At 45.7% G+C, this 20,994-nt stretch overlaps 1 protein-coding gene across 1 annotated transcript in view; it reads left to right on the plus strand.

Annotated features, from left to right (window-relative positions):
* KDM3B (lysine demethylase 3B) overlaps nucleotides 1–20,994 on the plus strand; it is a 479,529-nt gene that overhangs the window by 308,837 nt on the left and 149,698 nt on the right. Inside the window, 2 exon segments of the mRNA XM_030211010.1 lie at nucleotides 1,610–1,717; nucleotides 12,754–12,881. Of these exon segments, the coding sequence (XP_030066870.1) occupies nucleotides 1,610–1,717; nucleotides 12,754–12,881 (236 nt within the window).

Here is a 20,994-nt window from a genome sequence, read left to right on the forward strand (position 1 = left end):
CAGGAATTTAGTGAAGGTCCTGAGTTCTGCTCTTCTTTTCAGTGTGGCTGCAGCCAAATCTTGGTAACATTCAATATGATAGGAGTCCCATTGAAATCCAGGTGTGGAGCGCGAGGCCTGCATATTCTGTTCCTTAAGCTTAAAGTAACTAAAGCAAGCAATAATATCCTTTGGACGGTTGGATATGGTGTTACCTAAGGCTCTATGTGCCCTTACTAGTTGGATTGTAGCTGGATCTTTAGTTATCTGGAGCTCCTTAAGTAGGGCACTTGCAATTTTTTGTACTGTCGTCTCACAGTCAACATATTGCGGTGTGTCTGGGAGACCGTGGAACCTCACGTTGCAGCGCCGACTCCGGTTCTCAAGATCCTCTACCTTGTCCCAAATCTGCTGGGTTTCCTGCCTGGTCTCCCGCATCTGGGAATCTAGAGCTTGGATTAATTCTGTTTGTCATCCAGTTGATCTTCTGTGTCTGCTACTCTTATGCCCGGCGTGCCTATTTCTCCTCGGAGCTCTGCCCCCATCGCAGTGATATCTGCTCGCACTGCAGTAATAATTTGTGTTTTTATTTTATTTTTTTTATTTGTTGCATTTGTATCCCACATTTTCCCACCTATTTTTATTTCTTGCAGCCACCCGCGGATCTCTTGCATGCGAGTTTCCTCTGGATTATGTCCCTCTCCATTTGCGAATAGCGATGGGGAGAGTAGTGGGGGACTACCTTCTCGAGGGCTGGGTGGGTGAAGCTCGGGGGCTGGCGCGCTCATGCTTGCGCCTGGGCCCATATATGCAAAAGATTGTAAGTCAATCGAGTTGGTTCTGGAATTCGACATTGATCTCTTACCCCTGACTTTAGACGTTATTTTTGAGCGTGTATAAGTTGTTTTTATGTGATCGCGTCTCTGTGGGTGTTCTGATTGCGAGGGGCTGATCGGAGCTCGTGGCTCAGGCAGCCATTTCAAGGGGTGATGTCACTTCCTCCCTAGAAACCAAAGTTTTAACCTACAAAGGAATAAGATTTTCTTTTGGTCTTCACTGAGCTCATCTCTTTCCAGGACAACTCTGCAACAATTTTCCTGTGAAGATCTAAGCTCCCCACCTGGAGCATAAGGCTAAAGCCAACGTTTAAGGTCATACAACGTCTTTAAACATGATAATAAACATCACACTCTTAAACTGAATTCCAAGGTCAACAGGGCACCAATACAGGTTTCCCAGGGCAGGAAGAATGTTATCACTAGGCTTTCACAGACTATTGCCATTTGGGTGTGACAATTAGTAATCTGTCTGCAAAGTACAAAAATAACCTTAATTGAATCCTATTTCTTGTTTTTAATTTTTTTGTTTTTACCTAAGAGTCACCAGACTAATTCCAACTGAATTTCCCTATTGTATAAACAAAGCAACACCACAGTATTTTGCTTTGATCTGGAAAATTGCCAACACATGTACTGTAGAGTTGGAACAACTGCAACTTTTAATGCTAATGCAGTTAAGGATGTTTCTCAATGGGCATCACATTATGTTCTATTGGTAAGAACACAGGAATAATTTTAGTTTTGAAGACTTGTATTGGAGCTGTTTTGGAATCCTCTTTTTCTTGTTTCAGAGGGAGAAGACCCAGGAGATGAAGAGGTTTTCTCATGGTTAAAATGTGCAAAAGGGCAATCCCATGAGCCAGAGAACCTCATGCCAACTCAGATCATTCCTGGTGCTGGTAAGTTGTGTGATGCCTTGCTGCTCTGTTTCTTGGCAACTTTTTTTTTTTTAAGTATAGAACTAGCTTATTTAAGGTGGTAGTTAAAAGTAAATGATAGACCCTTGGCATGTCTATTAGATGTTTATTAATTTTTAAATCTTTTAATATTATAATATCCAGAATTTAAAGTACACTGCAAAGAATGTGGAGAGCATTGAGATGAAATAATGTATGTAATAGTATGAAGGTTGAGCAGCAGGCTGAGAACCGCAGAAACCAGGGTTCAAATCCCACTACTGCTCCTTGTGATCTTGGGCAAGTTGCATGATCTTAGGTAGAGACAGTGGATTCTCGGACAGAAATATTTGAGGTGGCAATGGGGGCAAGTCAAAGTTAAATGTTTGCATATCATGTGCACTACCATATTGCATCCCCTTCCCCACCCACACTTTTAAACTAGCAATATAAAACACCATAGCTACTACTACTACTACTACTTAACATTTCTAGAGCGCTACTAGGGTTACGCAGCGCTGTACAAATTAACAATAAGGACGGTCCCTGCTCGGAAGAGCTTACAATCTAAAGGACGAAATGTCAAGTTGGGGTAGATAAGTTTTCTGAGAAGAGGTGTAGTGATTAGGTGCCGAAGGCGACATTGAAGAGGTGGGCTTTGAGCATTGATTTGAAGATGGGTAGGGAGGGGGCATGGCGTATGGGCTCAGGGAGTTTGTTCCAGGCATGGGGTGAGGCGAGACAGAAGGGACGGAGCCTGGAGTTGGAGGTGGTGGAGAAGGGTACTGAAAGGAGGGATTTCTCTTGAGAGCGGAGGTTACGGGTAGGGACGTAAGGGGAGATCTGCGGCGGCTTCCTTAGTCTCCGACGTGGGCGTGCAGCCCGAGTTGACTGCGGCTATCTGCCGCCTGCCTGCCGCGTGGCTGCGGCCTTCCCCCACTTATATGCATAAGGAAATCCTACTCCCTCCAGCCAGTTTCAGCAGCAATGTCAGACAGGCAGGCTAAGACGTGGGCCTGGATTCCTTCTGAAATTTGTGGTGTGGAGGGGTATATCTGGGAGTCATCAGCATTAAGATGATACTGAAAACCATGGAAGGAGATCAGAGCATCAAGGGAAGATGGAGAAAAGAAGAGATCCCAGGACAGAGCCCTGAGGTATACCAACTGATAGTGGGATAGAAGTGGAAGAGGATCCACCAGAGTATACACTAAAAGTACAATGGGAGAGCTAGAAGAAAACCAGAAGAGAACAGAACCTTGAAATCCAAGTGAGGACAGCGTATCAAGAAGTAGGCGGTGATCCATAGTGTCAAAAGCAGCAGATAGATCGAAAAGGATGAAGATAGAATAGAGACCTTTGGATCTGGCCAGAAACAGGTCATTGGAGGCTTTAGCAAAGGCTGTTTCAGTTGAATGTAGAGGATGAAAGCCAGATTGAAGTGGATCAAGAATAGCTTGAGATGAAAGGAAGTCAAGATAACAGCTGTGGGAGGAAGTGACATCACTGGCCTTGATGGGAACCTGATTCTTTTCCTCTGCCCTGCTCTGAACTTAATCCTTTCTAATCGGCGTGCTATTTGCCTTGATCGGGTTGGAAATAGCAGAAACTTGATCTATAAGGCAGATAACTATGAGTAAAGCAGCTTTGGGTGCTGTGAAAGTGGCGGAGAAGACCACAAAAAAGGTGGCGGGCAGACAGTCGGGACGCCATGCGGTTTCAGTTCCAGCACCGGATTCAGACTCAGAGTCAGCTCTTTCGGGGGCTGATTCGGCAGAATGTCCGAAAAGAATGTTAAATTGTCTCGCCGAGATCAAAGAGGAGATTAAAGCATCCAGAGTGGATATTGTTGAGCGTATAGATCAGCTCAGTTCTGATATGCGTGATCTGGGAGCTCGAGTGGCAGAGTTGGAGGTGAGAGTGGACGAGCAGTCGGAAAATTTGTTTCCCAGAATTGGATTACTAAACTATTCACCCAGCACGAGGAAGTGCTCTATATGTTAGATGATCTTGAAAATAGAAGGTGACGGAAGAATCTAAGGTTTCGAGGAGTTCCGGAGGGAGGTGTGACCGAGGATGTGCTGACTGTAGTTAAGCTGCTGTGCACCCAATTACTGAATAATGAGGAAGAGGTGGCAGCCCTTCAGTTTGAGAGAGTGCACAGAGTGCTTGGACGCCCGAGGGAATCGGCACTGAGAGATATTGTGGTGCGATTTTTACGTTATCTGGATAAGAAACTGATCCTGTCTAAGGCACGCAAGCATGCACAGCTGCAGTTTAATGATGACAAAGTCTTTGTGTACCAGGATATTTCAACCTATACATTGCAACAGAGGAGGTTATTGAAGCCTGTCTTGGATGTGCTGTCTGCTGCAAGTATAAAGTATAGATGGGCATTTCCGTTTCCTTTTACATTTACGGTGGCGGGAAAGCTTCACAGGATTCGCCAGTTGGGAGAAGCATGGAAGATTCTGCATGCGGAGGGCCTGGCGTCGGTGCACCCCCATCTGCGATGGCACCCGCAACGCGTGAAAAACTACAGCGGTGGCAAAGGGTTGAATCAGCGCAGAAGAAAAAGCAACGGGTGATTGCTGTGGGAGGAGAAAACCTGCCCTCAAGCAGCGAGATAGAGGAGTTGGGATGATCGAGGATCTGCAGTTTGAGGACATTTGTTTGTAAAGTAATGAGATTTTACTTTTGACTAAGTGTGTCTAGGTATAGGATAAAGTCTACATTTCAGAATTAAGGGATATTATTTCTGTTTTTGGTATGGGGTTGTGTGAGTGGGGAGTGGTTATGAGAGGCGTTTGGCTATGTCGGGACCGGTGGGTCAGGCCCTTGTTTTCCCATCCTGGGAGTCTCCTGCTTGTTTTGGGACCAGGGGGATGGTGCGAGCTGTGTTTGTACTGGGTAGTGGGGGGGTTGGATTGGGTGGGAGGGGAGGGGGGCTACTAATACTTCCTTTGCTCCTTTTTAGGCAGGGGTGTTTTGTGGTGTTACAATTTAATGACAGACTTTAAAATGTTTACTTACAATGTTAAAGGTTTGAACTCTCCTTTTAAAAGACACTCGTTACTTCGAGAGTTGAGATTGGTGCAACCCCATGTGGTGTTCTTGCAAGAGACACACTTTATTAAACAACATGAACATTTATTGTCTTATTCTCAATTTCCTACTGTTTATTATGCATCAGATGTGAAAGGAGCTAAGAAACGTGGGGTGGCTATTATGTTTCAGAGGGATATGCAGGTACAACTTTTGCATGTGAAAAGAGATCCAGAGGGGCATTTTCTTATTGTGCATGTAATGTTGGAGCAGGAGGAATATACTTTGGCAAGTATATTCACCAAATGAGCATCAGGATAGCATTTTTGCTCAAGGTAAGTTGGTGGTGGCTGGTGATTTTAATGCTACTGTTCACCCATATTTGGACCGCTCTGCCCCTCTTTCTCCAACGGATTGTAAAATTTCTATGGCCTTGGGATATTTTTTGGAGGCCCTGGGCCTTTATGATGTGTTGAGATTTGGACACTCTAGTGTAAAGGATTATACTTTCTGCTCTCATTCTCACGGTTCCCATTCTAGGTTGGACTATGTTTTTCTGGATAAAGCTCTGTCGGATGTGGGGTGTAACTCCTGTATAGGTCATATTACTATCTCTGACCATGCTCCGATGTGGGTCATTATACCTTGTTACAGAATAGGGAGATTACTAAGAACTTTGTGACCGTGTTGAAAGATTATTTTGATATTAATATGGGATCTGGGCCCTCTTTAAGTACAATATGGGATACTTTTAAGGCAGTCTCGTTATTTTATTCAGAAGGCAAGTCATTGAACCAAGGTACGGAGGGCACGTGTGGCTCACTGTTTGGAACACTTAGGAGTACTGGAGGCTAGGCATCGAGCATTGGGATTGATATCTGATTTCCGTCAGCTTCAGACGGTGAAACTGGAGTTGACAGCTTTATATGATGAAAGTTTGCAATTTGTGAACGCTCGGTTGAGGCAGGTGCATTATGAATGTACCAATAAACCAGGTCGTCTTTTAGTGGCAAAGTTGCAACAGTTAAAGGCAAATAGACATATTATGAAAGTGAGAGACGCGGACGGAGGCTTTTTAACAAAGTAGTCCCGGATTCAGGAGCGTTTTTCTCAGTATTATCAGACTTTGTATGCAACGGATAATAATGTGAGAACTGAAGGTATTGATGCTTACTTAAGGTCTCAGGATCTACTTGAAATGTCGGTGCAGCAGAGAGAGGTGTTGGAGGCTGAGGTCACAGTGGGGGAAGTTTTGCAGGTTATTAAGGAGCTTCCAACTGGGAAGGCACCTGGTCTGGATGGCTTTACTAATGAATTTTTTAAAGCTTTTGCTACTGAATTGGTGCCTTATTTGGCATTAATAATTAACTCGGTACGAGAGGGGGAGCCGTTACCTCCTTCAATGATGGAGGCTTGGTTGGCTGTTATTCCGAAGCCAGAGAAAGATAAATCTTAGTGTGCCTCTTATCGACCAATCTCTATATTAAACACAGATGTTAAAATTTTGGCAAAGGTTCTAGCTACTCGTTTGGCTTTGATCCATCCAGACCAGTGGGGTTTGTGGCAGGGAGGCAAGCTATGGATAATAATAGAACGCTTGATTTGCTTCATGTATCTCAGGTCTCGAATTTACCATTTTGTTTGCTTGGATTAGATGCTGAGAAGGCCTTTGATAGGGTCCACTGGGGATACCTGGATAGGGTCTTGGCTAGATTTGGGGTGGGGCCTCATTATCGATCTTGGATTAAACATTTTATAATTCTCCTAAGGTATGTGTAAGAATCAATGGGGGTAATTCTGGTCTCTTTTCGCTGTCACGAGGAATTCGCCAGGGGTGCCCTCTGTCCCCTCTTCTTTTTGCTATGGCTATGGAACCTTTGGCGGCGGCAAATCGGGTGAATCCGAATATTTCTGGCATAACGGTAGGTGAACGGGAGTTTAAAATTGCGTTGTTCGCGGATGACGTATTATTGTCATTGACTACATAGTAAATGAAATGACGGCAGAAAAAGACCTGCATGGTCCATCCAGTCTGCCCAACAAGACAAACTCATATGTGCTACTTTTTGTGTATACCCTACTTTGATTTGTACCTGTCCTCTTCAGGGCACAGACCATATAAGTCTGTCCAGCACTATTCCCGCCTCCCAACCACCAGCCCCGCCTCCCACCACTGGTTCTGGCACAGACCGTATAAGTCTGCCCAGCACTATCCTCGCCTCCCACCACCGGCTGGCTCTGCCACCCAATCTCGGCTAAGCTCCTTAGGATCCATTCCTTCTGAATAGGATTCCTTTATGTTTATCCCACGCGTGTTTGAATTCTGTTACCGTTTTCATTTCCACCACCTCCCGCGGGAGGGCATTCCAAGCATCCACTACTCTCTCCGTGAAAAAATACTTCCTGACATTTTTCTTGAGTCTGCCCCCCTTCAATCTCATTTCATGTCCTCTCGTTCTACCGCCTTTGCACCTCCGGAAAAGGTTCGTTTGCGGATTAATACTTTTCAAATATTTGAACATCTGTATCATATCACCCCTGTTTCTCCTTTCTTCCAGAGTATACATGTTCAGGTCATCAAGTCTCTCCTCATACGTCTTGTAACGCAAATCCCTTACCATTCTCGTAGCTTTTCTTTGCACCGCTTCAATTCTTTTTACATCCTTCGCAAGATACGGTCTCCAAAACTGAACACAATACTCTAGGTGGGGCCTCACCAACGACTTATACAGGTGCATCAACACCTCCTTTCTTCTGGTGGTCACACCTCTCTCTATACAGCCTAACAACCTTCTAGCTACGGCCACCGCCTTGTCACACTGTTTCGTCGCCTTCAGATCCTCAGATACTATCACCCCAAGATCCCTCTCCCCATCCGTACCTGTCAGATTCTCCCCGCCTAACACATACATCTCCCGTGGGTTTCTATTCCCTAAGTGCATCACTTTGCATTTCTTAGCATTGAATTTTAATTGCCAAACCTTAGACCATTCTTCTAGCTTCCTCAGATCCTTTTTCATGTTTTCCACTCCCTCCCGGGTGTCCACTCTGTTGCAGATCTTAGTATCATCCGCAAATAGGCAAACTTTACCTTTTAACCCTTCGGCAATGTCTAAGCCGCTTGTATCTTTCACTAATTTACTGAAAGAGATTGAGGCGTATTCTGTTGTTTCGGGATACAAACTGAATGCTTCTAAATCTTTGGGCATGGCGATACGAGTGCCTGCTAGCTTGTTGGAGACTCTTAAGAATTTTTTTACTTTTAAGTGGACTACTAAAGAGATCCGCTATTTGGGGGTTCAGATACCTTTGAGATTGCAGGAATTATTTGCTGTTAATTACCCTGTTCTTCAAAAGGCAATATATAGAGACTTGGATCGTTGGAAAACTGTGGGCCTTTCGTGGTTTGGGAGGATTGCAATAGTTAAAATGAATGTTCTTCCGCGTTTATTGTACCTGTTTCAGGTGCTTCCCATAAGGATAGCCCGATCTTTTTTGACAAATATCCAGGATCGTTAGATTAGATTTATTTGGAATGAGAAAAGTCCGTGTTTGCCACGCGCCTTTTTATATAAGCGTAAATCGGAGGGAGTTCCTAATTTGTCTTGGTATTATTGTGCTGCCCAATCCCGACCTGCGATTGAGTGGTTTCATGGTGCGGAACACAAATTGTGGATATATAGAGAACAACACATGATGGGGGCCCGTAGGTTGGGGCATTTAATGTGGCTTCCAGGGAAGCATAGGAAGCTCCTGGGGCAGATTCCTCTGGCAGTTTTAGCTACTTTTCATTATTGGGACTGATTGTTTACTTCAACTAGCACTCCCTTGTCTAAGCATACTCCGATTGTGGATAATCCATTGTTTTTACTAGATATGGGTTGGACCATATTCCGGAGGTGGGCTGAGAGAGGTTTGGATACTTGGGGGAAGTTGTATGAGGAGAGAGAATATGTTTCCTTTGAGACTTTGTTGGATGATTATCAGCTATGATAATCATCCATCTCTATTTCTGTCTACAACACGCTCGTTCTTCCTGTCTCATCTGCTCGTAACCTTGGGGTCATCTTCGACTCCTCCCTCTCCTTCTCGGCACATATTCAACAGATTGCTAAAACCTGTCGTTTCTTCCTCTATAATATCGCCAAAATTCGCCCTCTCCTTTCTGAGCATGCTACCAGAGCCCTCATCCACACTCTCATCACCTCTCGCTTGAACTACTGCAACTTGCTTCTCACAGGTCTTCCACTCAGCCATCTCTCTCAAGAGGTTCAAAATTCTGCTGCACGATTAATATTTTGCCAAAGTCGCTATGCCCATATCAGCCCTCTTCTGAAGTCACTTCACTGGCTCCCTATTCGTTTCCGTATACAGTTCAAGCTCCTCTTATTAACCTATAAGTGCATTCACTCTGCTGCCCCTCACTACCTCTCCACCCTCATCTCTCCCTACGCTCCTTCCCAGGAACTCCGTTCACTAGGCAGATCTTTCCTAATTGCACTCTTCTCCTCCATCGCTAACTCCAGACTCCGTTCCTTTTATCTCGCCGTACCTTATGCCTGGAATAAACTTCCTGAGCCATTATGTCAAGCTCCATCCCTGGCCACCTTCAAATCCAGGCTAAAGGCCTACCTGTTTGATGCTGCTTTCAATTCCTAACTTGTCACCTGCTCATAACCTTTATCTTGTCTTCCTCTCTTCAATGGTCCCTTTTTCCTATGTGTCCTATCTGTCTGTCCTTCCCTTATCCCTAATTTGTCCTGTCTGTCTGTCCTGATTTAGATTGTAAGCTCTTTTGAGTAGGGACTGTCTTTTCTTCATGTTCAACTGTGAAGCGCTGCGTATGACTGGTAGCGCTATAGAAATGATTTGTAGTAGTTGTGTCCGGGAGATCGGTATGCATACACTCAGTTGAAACATTTTTTACAAAATCTAGCACATAGGTTGTGTATTATGAAGGAAGATTCTTATTTAGAGGACTTATGCGAGGACTCTAGGAGTACTCGGGGGCTGATTACCTGTTTGTATGGATACCTGGCTAGACGTCTTAAACCTTATACTCTCCATAGGCGGAATTGGGAAAAGGAGTTAGGGATTGAAATATCAGATGCAGATTGGCTGCTCATGGAAAGAGCACTTTTGAAATCCTCATTAGCTGTTGCTTTGAAGGAAAATGCAATTAAGGTATTTTATCGTTGGTATCTTACGCCAGTGCGTCTTCATCATATGTTTCCCAATGAGTCCCCCAATTGTTGGAGAGGCTATTTGGTCCCGAGGACGATGGGTCACATTTGGTGGAAGTGTCCTAATGCTAGAGCTTTTTGGAGGGCGATTCAGTCTCAGATTCAATTGTGGGTGGGTAGAGATGTCCAGTGGCACCCAGCTGTGTTCTTGTTGGGATGGAAGCCATTGGGTCTTACACTTCAGCAGTCCTTGTTAGTTAGACATGCCATGCATGCTGCTTGTCTAAATTTAGCGCAGCATTGGAAGGGGCGTGGGGTCCCTTCATTGGTTAGGTGGATCTCCAACTTGTGGTATATCTGTGAGATGGAATATTTGACTTCTATGAAGAGAAAGATTCTGTCTAGATGGGAAGGGATATGGGGGCCTTTTTTGGAGCACTACTCTGTTTAAAGGAGAGGTTGTGTGGGGTTTCTTTGTTATCAGGAGGGTAAAGGAAGGGGCAGGGGGTTGATAATGGGCGGGGGAGAGTGTTGGGGTTTAGGGGGGGAATTTATACAAAACTCTGTTAATAAAATAGTGAGGCTGGAAATGTATTTGATAATTGTATTGTAATCCATGCAGTGTTACATATGTTCTATTTTTGCTTGATATGCTTGTGTGCTCAATTGTAATGGAATATATTTAATAAAAGGTCTCTGCAAATATATTTAATAAAAGGTCTCTGCAAATTAAAAAAAGATAACAGCTGTGAACAGCACATTGGATAGGAAAGTGAAGAGGGAGATGGGGTGATAGTTGGAAGGGCAGGTAGGGTCCAATGAAGGTTTTATGAGGAGTGGTGTAACTACTGCATGTTTGAAGGCATTAGGAACAGTTGCTGTGGAAAGTGAAAGATTGACGATATGACAGATAGAAGGGATGACAGTAGGAGAGAGAGTGCTAAGTAGATGGGTGGAAATAGGATTAGAGAAACAAGTAGTCAGTTTTGAAGCGGGAAGAAAATGTTCACTTTCCTCTTCAGTGAATTCAGAAAAAGAAGAAAAGGAGGCAGGGGTTGAAGGAGGGTTGACAAAATGGACTGGGGGAAGGAGAAATGTAGTTGACTTGGTTGTGAACTCAAGGTTCATCTTGTGAATATTATCATGAAAGTACTGCCATAGTCTGGGGAGAAAGTGAAGGAGGGGTTGGTTAGTCCTGTTTGGCAAGTGAAGGAGCAGACTGGAAGTAGGTCAGCAAGGATTTGAAATGTACGAAGTCAGCATGGGTATGGGATTTCAGCCAAAGGCGTTCAGCAGATCAGGCACAGGAACGTAAGTAGCAGATTCTAGAGGTCAGCTAAGTCTGAGGTTTGGTATGCTTTACAGAACAGGGAATGAGAGGAGCAAGGGTATCCAGAGTAGAGGAGAAAACAGGAAGAGATGGCCTCATTGACAGACTTGGAATACTCCTGAATGTAACTCACCTTGAGCTACTACTGAAAAAGGTGTGAGTAAAATCTAAATTAATAAAATAAATAAATAAATAGTGGTTGAGAAGAGGGATGGAACACTGGTGGAGAGAGTACGAAAGTCAATAGCCTGAAAATTCCTAAATGTATTGGTGGAGATTGGATGGGACGGTGGGGGGGGGGGGGGGGTGTTTAAGTGTGAACGTTATCAGATCATGGTCAGAGAGGGGAAGAACTGAGGTGCAGAAACTGGAGTGTGAGCAGTTGGAAAAGAAAACAAGATCGAGACAGTGGCCATTCTGGTGAGTAGTGGAATACAGCTGAAGATTGAAGAAGATTGTTAAAGCAAGAAACTGAGAGCATAAGAGTCAGAGGGATCATTAGCATGAATGTTAAAATCCCCAAGAATGAGGGAAGGAAATGAGGATTTGAGAGAGAAAGAAAGCCAGGAGTCAAAGTCGGTGAGAAAGGGACTTATCAGGGGGATCGATAAATAACTGCTACTTGGAGAGGTAGAGGAGTGAATAGACAGATGGAGTGGACTTCAGAGGAGTAAAAGCAGTAAGACTGAGGTGGAAGAAGATGTTGACTTCTACAAGAGGGTGAGAGTAGTAGACCAACACCACCTTTGCGGCCGACCTGGTGAGGTGTATGGGAGAAAAGGTAACCTCCATGACAGGGGTCAGAGTCTTCGGGGCAAAGTTAAGTCTCAGTTAGTGCAAGCAGATGGGAGAGTATGAGAGATATAGAGGTCTTGGATGTAGGAAAGTTTGTTGGAGACAGAGCGAGCATTCCATTGGGGGGACATGAGGAACAGAAATTAGATTGGAGACATTGTGATGTGACCTGCACAAGTAGGGTGAAAGCTGATTTGGAGGACCAGGATTGGGATTGATATCCCCAGCAGAGAGCAGGAATTTCATTTACCTCTAGAACTAAGACTTCTTTTAAACTTCTCTGGCAGTCAGCAGTGCTAAATGATAATTGCTGCAGATGTGAGAGTTGCTGATGGCAAACACTGGCCCCTTTGGTTAGTGTTGTTGGATTAGCAGGGTTTCCCCAGGTTTCCTCACTGACTGTTCTGCTGACCTCATAGCTCCACTGCCTCCTGGAACTTGTAGTTTCCCCACTTCTTAAACCAATATGCCTGGTTTCTAATTTCCACTGATTTGAAAGGAGAAATGATATGGTTTGGCTTGCTGTTTCTTTCTGAGAACCACACACCAGTGCCTTATCAGAGTGTGTAAGACAGTTGTTATACATGATGATCTGTTTCCTAATAAAACTTTAAATTACCAAAAAAAAGAATTAAGTGAAAGAAAAATTACTTGTTTTTTATGTTCCTTTTTTTTTTCCTTTGTAGCTCTCTATACCATTGGAGATATGGTGCATGCAGCCCGAGGAAAATGGGGCATAAAAGCCAATTGCCCATGTATTAATCGACAAAACAAAACAGTTCTGAGACCAGCAGTGACCAATGGGCTGTCTCAGGTATGTGAATTTGAAATTTAATAACTAAAATATTCAGGCCTACCTCTGAGTTAGAAGTTAAATTTTAATGCCTTACAGTTCTCTTCTCTGACGACAAGCAGTTCACTGTAGCCTCACACACGAGTCATGTGTTCATGCTCATCATCAACAGTTAGATTCTTTCCTTATCACACATGTGATTCACCCCTTAAAGGTGCTATGCAGACAGAGATGTATAGTATTTTTCTGTCTCCAGCAGATGGTGACAGTACACTGTGCAGATTCTGGGCTGGTTAGACCTAGTAACTCCTTAACCATTTCTCTCTGGTTAAGTTGAGCTACCTTTCTTCGTAGCCTATTGAAAAGGCTGTACGAAAATAGGCTCATCTGGAAATACTTGGACAGGACCAAGTCCCTTCCCTTTTAACCTACTCCATTCCTGGGGTCAAGGTACCTCATCAGGATGGACAAGGAGTTGCAGGAGGCTGGCTCCTGGATCTGTTTGGAAACTGGATTCCAGTAGAGCACAGAGAGATCATCATCACTGGAGACTTCACGAGCCAGGTGGGAATACTTAGAACATTTTGAACCCCTTCCTTCCTCTCCTCCACTGCCCACTCACTCTTACAGATGAGTAAACTGGATAGTAAATATGGCTACTGGAGGTTCCCTATGACCTACAGATGAAGAAGTACGCTATGGACATCTGATTGCTGGTTTAACTCAGAAAAATACCCCCTCTCTCCTCCACACACACTTTTTTTTTCTCTCATTGATGGATGGAATGGTCCTTGAGACAGTCCTGGTGGTTATTTGGCACAACGCTGTGCTCACACAAGGGAGCAAGTGGAATATATCTTTATTCTCTTCTGCTGGACTGTAGGAATTCCCCTGGGAGCATGGATTTTGTCATTCCCCCTGTGATACTAACAGCTAAGTGCATGGCATCAGAGCTTGATCAGCCTGGGAGCTTGAATCGTGCTATGTACGGATAAAAGGGGGGAATGCTGCTGGTGGCTGTAAATAAATAAAAAAAAGAAAAAGGGTGGGTGGGGAAGGAGGGGCTGTTAAAAAAAAAAAAAAAGGATGCTGTGGGTGGGAGGGGGCTGCTAAAAGTATTGGTAATATTGGTTAAGTTATGCCAAATAAAATTGCAGAATTTGCAAATTTTGTGCACAGAATTTTGCAGCATTTTGCAGAATTTGCAAATTTTATGTGTAGAATTTTGAAATTTTTTGTGTAGAATTTTGATTTTATTTTATTTTTGCGCAGAATTCCGTAAGGAGTAATAGATAAAGTTTCAAAAAGCCGGCAATTTAATTGGGGAGTTCTAATGATGGTATTCCAGTAGGCAGAATATGGAATTCCTTTGTATCTGAATCAGAATACAGAGTTTTGTCTCTCTTGACAAAATTATCACACTTTCTCCGAGGACAAGCAGGCTGCTTGTTCTCACGATTGAGTGATGTCTACGGCAGCCCCAGGAACGGAAATCTTCCTAGCAACAAGAGTTTGCTAGAGTCTTCGAGTGCGCGGACGCATGCGCAGCCATCTTTTCCGCCCGTCGTCGCAAGAGTCCCGCTTCAGTTCTTTTTTCTCTGAGGTAGAGAGTGGCTGCTTGCGGTCCCTCTCTGTGCCCCTGAGAGAGCCTTCGCCTGTTTTTTTTCGCAAATGTTTTGGTTTTTATGTTTTTTCCTCATTTTCTTTTACTTTTAAATTGTTTCCCTTTAAAAAAAAAAAAAGAGAGACCCTTTATGTTTTTTAGTTTTCGGTCCTGTTAAGTTTCCTTTCGCTTCCGACATGGCCCTCTTAGGCCGCAAGTATGCGTTTCTCATTTTTTGTGCCTTTATTTTTGGCACAATCGAGAATTTTGATTTCACCACCGCTATTTTTCCGTCCATGTCATCAAGGACGCCCAGCGGCTTCAAGAAGTGTAATCGGTGCAACCGGGCGATCTCTGGTACTGACCCTCACACGTGGTGTCTTTAGTGCCTTGGGCCCGACCATCGCCCAGACGCATGTAAGTTGTGTCTTAGCTTGAAAAAGCGGGCACAGGCATTGAGTATCGTCTTTTCGGAGCTTCGCCCGGTTCTTCGGCGTCGATATCGGCACCAGAGATGGCATCGACCTCAGGAGCACAGGTAATGGCTGCCCGCAGACCACACGCTGGGAGCAGTGAGCCATCAAGCGGGTCTCCATTTGCCTCGAAGACTCCTGCTGCGCAGGCCCCACGGGTCTGACCACTCTTGGACCCTATCCCGAGGAGGCATGTGGATTCCACGTCCTCTTCGTCGGTACCAAGGAATATCGATGACGTGCATCGAGCGAAGGTGAAGAAGCATCGTCATCGGTCTCCTAAGCACGGTACCGGGAGCTCTGGGGCGTCGAAGGATTTGGCACCTGTGAAGCACCAATGCCAGGAGGAGCGCTCACCCTCCATTCAGGAAGTGTCGGGGCGTCGGTCTTCGGACAGCCCGGTACCGCCTCCTCAGTCTCCACAGGTTCTGACACCGACTCCTGCACTGATCCCGCAGCCTTGCTCGACAGTGACTCTGGACGAGCGCATCTAAGCCATTCTCCCACGTTTGCTGGAAGGGTTGCTGCGTCAACCTGTTCCGGTGCTGGGGGTGCTTGCGCCTTCGGCACCGTTAGTGGAAGTGGCAGCTGGCTCTGGCCCCGTGGTGAGGTCTCCGGTACCGCTTGCGGCATCGGTGTCGGCTGCCACCTAGTTCGACTCCCCATCGATGGAGGGAGCTTCATCGCCGCCGCCACGGGAGTCGACTTCTCTGCATTGCCATTGGGGACATGGTTCCTCGGCGTTGAGACGGGCCCGGTTTCGGACTGCAGTTCAGGAACTCTTGTCCGATACCAAGGAGGATGCCTCGTGGGATGAGGGAGAAGATCCCAGATATTTCTCTTCTGAGGAGTCTTATGGTCTTCCCTCTAATCCTACTCCTTCACCAGAAAGAAAGCTTTCTCCTCCGGAGAGTCTTGCTTTCTCTTCATTTGTCCGGGAAATGTCTGTGGCTATTCCCTTCCCTATGGTCACTGAGGAGGAGCCCAGGACTGAGATGCTCGAGGTCCTTGACTCTTCTTTGCCACCTACGGAATCATCCACTGTTCCTCTGCATAATGTCCTTAAAGAGACATTGCTGAAGAACTGGAAGAAACCACTAACTAACCCCACCATCCCCCAAAATGCTGAGTCCCAATATCGGATTCATGGAGAACCTGAGTTGATGAAGTCGCAGTTACCTCATGACTCTATGATTGTGGAGTCCGCTCTCAAGAGGGTCAAGGGTACTAGAGATTTTGCCTCGGCGCCCCCGGGGCGGGAATCTAGAACTCTTGACTCGTTTGGGAGAAAGGCCCATCAGTCCTCTATGCTCGTGTCCAAGATTCAGTCATACCAGCTCTATACGAGCATCCACATGCGGAACAATGTAAAGCAACTGGCGGACTTGGTGGACAAGCTCCCTGTGGAGCACGCCAGGCCTTTTCAGGAGGTGGTCAGGCAGCTGAAAGCGTGTCGTAAATTCCTGTCCAGGGATGCTTATGACTCTTTTGATGTTGCATCCAGAGCCGCTGCTCAGGGTATAGTGATGCACATAATCTCATGGCTGTGTGCCTCTGACCTGGATAGTCGAGTCCAGCAGCAGATTGCGGATGTCCCTTGCCGGGGGGATAATATTTTTGGCGAGAAAGTCGAGAACAGCTCCACCAGCGGGAAACCGCTATGGACAATCTCTCCTGCCGGGCGCCTTCAGCTTCTACCTCTTCAGGTAGACATTTTTTCCGGGGAAGAAGGAGTTCTCCCTGTGCCTACAATAGGCGTAGGTACAACCCTCCTTCCCGACAGCCTTCTCAGGCTCAGCCCCAGCGCGCTCATTCTCGTCAACAGCGTGCACCTAGACAGGCCCCTGCAGCTCCCCAGCAAAAGCAAATGACGGGCTTTTGACTGGCTCCAGCTGAGCATAGCCGCTATCAAAGTGTCCGTGCCGGACAATCTACCAGTCGGAGGTAGGTGGCCTCTTCAAATAGTCCAGTTAGGATACTCCCTCAGTTTGATCTCCAGACCTCCAAATTGCCCACCGGGAGCTCAGTCCTTCAGCTTCCAGCACAAGCAGGTACTTGCAGAGGAACTCTCCGCCCTTCTCAGTGCCAATGCGGTCGAGCCCATTCCACCAGGACAGGAAGGGCTGGGATTCTATTCCAGGTACTTCCTTGTTCAAAAGAAAACAGGGGGGATGCATCCCATCCTAGACCTAAGGACTCTGAACAAATACCTGGTCTGAGAAAAGTTCAGGATGGTTTCCCTGGGCACCCTTCTTCCCATGATTCAGGAAAACTATTGGCTATGCTCTCTGGACTTAAATGATGTTTATACACACATCCCGATAGTTCTAGCTGACAGGAAGTATCTTCGATTCTGTCTGGGAGCGCAGCACTTCCAGTGTTGTGGGCTGCCCTTTGGTCTCGCCTCTGCACCCAGGGTATTTACCAAATGCCTGGCGGTAGTTGCAGCGTCGCTACGCAGACTGGGAGTGCATGTGTTCCCGTATCTCGACGATTGGCTGGTACAGAACACCTCGGACGCAGCACCTCTACGGTCCATGCGGATTATTCAACTGCTGGAGCTACTCGGGTTTGTTATAAATTACCCCAAGTCCCACCTTATTCCTGTTCAAAGACTGGAATTTATTGGAGCTCTGCTGGATTCACAGACGGCTCGTGCTTATCTTCCCGAGACGAGAGCAGACAATCTTCTGTCTTTAGTTTCCATGGCCAGAGCATCTCAGCGGATCACAGCTCGGCAGATATTGAGACTTCTAGGCCATATGGCCTCCACAGTTCATGTGACACCCATGGCCCGTCTTCACATGAGATCTGCTCAATGGACCCTAGCTTCCCAGTGGTATCAAGCTGCAGGGAATCTAGAGGTTGCGATCCAGCTGTCCACCGAATTTCACAATTCCCTTCAGTGGTGGACAATTCGATCCAATTTGACCTTGGGACATCCCTTTCAAATTCCTCAGCCTCAAAAAGTGCTGACAACGGATGCATCCCTTCTGGGGTGGGGAGCTCGTATAGATGGGCTTCACACTCAAGGAGCTTGGTCCCTCTAGGAATCAGGTCTTCAGATCAATCTCCTGGAGTTGCGAGCGGTGCGGAACTCTCTAAAGGCTTTCAGAGATCGGCTGTCCAATCAAATTATTCAAATTCAGATAGACAAGCAGGGGGGCACCGGATCTCGCCCCCTGTGTTGGGAAGCTGTCCAGATGTGGCTTTGGGCTCGCCGTCACGGCATATTTCTCCAAGCCACGTATCTGGCAGACGTAAACAACAGTCTGGCCGACAGGTTGAGCAGGATCATGCAACCTCACGAGTGGTCGCTCAACTCGCGCATAGTGCACAAGACTGACACTTCCTAAATAGCTTTCCCAAATACACATCTTAGCACAAAATAACTCCATCCTAATTACAGCCCCATCATAGTACACCTTTTCATACCCATTTCAACCAATCAGGATGACTTTTATTCTCTGTAATAATTGTGGTGCTTTAGTTTCAAGGCCAATCATCTGGAGACTTAAGTCTTGTCCTATCTGTCTTCAGCTATCTAGTTTAAAACAGGAGCTCAGTAAAGTAAAGCAGGAATTGAATGCACTTAAAGCAACTTCTAAGACTGCATAGAATCGTACCATCTTCTCACCACTGCCTCAAAGAATAAAACTACCTAAGAATAGATGGTTCATGGTAGACTCAGGCAGACTTCGTCAAGTGACACAAAAGCATCCGCCCTCACAAGTGTTGCCCCTACAGAATTCTTTTGCTCCATTACAACATGGTGATGATCCTGAAAATAGAACCGAGGCAGAAGAGAAAGCAATGAAGCTGGAACAAAAGGATATGAAGGTACCCAAAGAGAAAAGACAACCCCAAATCACAAATGTTGAAGCACATACCAGGAAATATACATGGAAAGCGATGGCCACAAATGCTCGCAGTTTAAGCAATAAAGTCCATGACCTTCAAGCCCTGATGTTGTAGGCAGATGTTGTTGCAATCACGGAGACGTGGCTAAATGGTTCCCATGAATGGGATGCAAACATACCAGGCTATAATCTATTTAGGAAGGATAGAGAGGGCCGTAAAGGTGGAGGAGTAGCTCTATATGTGAGAAATGATATCATGGCGACCGAAATGGCAGGGACCTGGGGAAAGGAAGAAGCGATATGGCTCACCTTAAAAAGAGATGATAGAACCTCTGTCCACGTGGGTGTTGTCCACAGACCTCCGACACAATTGGAGGAATTAGATAAAGACCTGATCGCAGATATTCAAAAGTTGGGAAGCAAGAGAGAGGTGCTGTTGCTGGGAGATTTCAGTCTGCCGGATGTAGATTGGAAGGTTCCGTCTGCGGAATCGGAAAGAAGTAGAGGGATCGTGGATGCTTTCCAAAGTGTTTTGCTCAGACAAATGGTGACGGAACCCATGAGGGAGGGAGCGACGCTGGATCTGGTGCTCACAAATGGGGATAGCGTGTCAAATATCCGAGTGGGTGCCCACCTGGGCAGCAGTGACCATCAAACGGTTTGGTTTGATATAACAGCTAAAGTGGAGAGCGGCCACTCAAAACTCAAAGTCCTGGATTTCAAGGGTGCTGACTTTAGTAAAATGGGGGAATACCTGAGGAAGGAGATGATGAGCTGGGAGGAAGTACAAGAAGTGGAAGGACAGTGGTCCAGGCTGAAAGAAGCTATAAATAGGGCCACGAACCTTTATGTAAGGAAAGTAAATAAAAGCAAGAGAAAAAGGAAACCGATATGGTTCTCCAAGCAAGTGGTTGAGAAAATAAAGGCTAAAGAGTTGACGTTCCAGAAATACAGAAAAACTCAAGAAAAGGAACATAAGGAGGAATACCGGATGAAGCTGAAAGAAGCCAAGAGAGAGATACGTCTGGCGAAGGCGAAAGCGGAATAACAAATGGCTAGAAATGTAAGAAGGGGTGACAAAAATTTCTTCAGGTATATTAGTGAAAGGAGAATGACTAAAAAGGGAATTGTGAGACTAAAAGATACTGTGAACCGCTATGTGGATGATGAAGAAAAAGCAAATTTGCTAAATAGATACTTTTCTTCTGTTTTCACAGAAGAAAATCCTGGAGAAGGACCGCGATGGACTGGGAAAAAGTACAAATGAGAATGAAGTGGATAGAGCACCGTTCACGGAAGAGAGTGTGTATCAACAACTTGAAAAGCTAAAGGTGGACAAAGCCATGGGACCGGACGGGATCCACCCCAGGATATTGAGGGAGCTCAGAGAGGTTTTGGCGGGTCCTCTTAAAGATTTGTTTAATATATCCTTGCTGACGGGAGAGGTTCCGAGGGATTGGAGAATGGCGGATGTGGTCCCTCTTCACAAAAGTGGTGATAGGGAAGAAGCTGGAAACTACAGGCCGGTAAGCCTCACTTCGGTTATTGGAAAAGTAATGGAAGCGATGCTGAAGGAAAGGATAGTGAATTTCCTGGAAGCCAATAAGTTGCAAGATCCGAGACAACATGGTTTTACTAAAGGGAAATCGTGCCAAATGAATCTCATTGAGTTCTTTGATTTGGTGACAGGAGAATTGAATCGGGGACGAGCTATGCACGTAATCTACTTAGATTTCAGCAAAGCTTTTGGCACGGTTCCCCACAGGAGGCTCTTAAATAAACTGGATGGTCTGAAGATAGGACCCGAAGTGGTGAACTGGATTAGGAACTGGTTGACGGACAGACGCCAGAGGATGGTGTTGAATGGAATTCGCTTAGAGGAGGGAAAGGTGAGTAGTGGAGTGCCTCAGGGGATCGGTGCTGGGGCCAATTCTGTTCAGTATATTTGTGAGTGACATTGCCGAAGAGTTAGAAGGTAAAGTTTGCCTATTTGCGGATGATACTAAGATCTGTAATAGAGTGGACACCCGGGAGGTAGTGGAAAATATGAAAAAGGATCTGAGGAAGCTAGAAGAATGGTCTAAGGTTTGGCAATTAAAATTCAATGCGAAGAAATGCAAAGTGATGCACTTAGGGAATAGAAACCCACGGGAGCTGTATGTGTTAGGCGGGGAGAGTCTGATAGGTACGGACGGGGA

This window comes from Microcaecilia unicolor, chromosome 8, assembly GCF_901765095.1.
Source record: "Microcaecilia unicolor chromosome 8, aMicUni1.1, whole genome shotgun sequence".
Taxonomy (NCBI): Eukaryota; Metazoa; Chordata; class Amphibia; order Gymnophiona; family Siphonopidae; genus Microcaecilia; species Microcaecilia unicolor.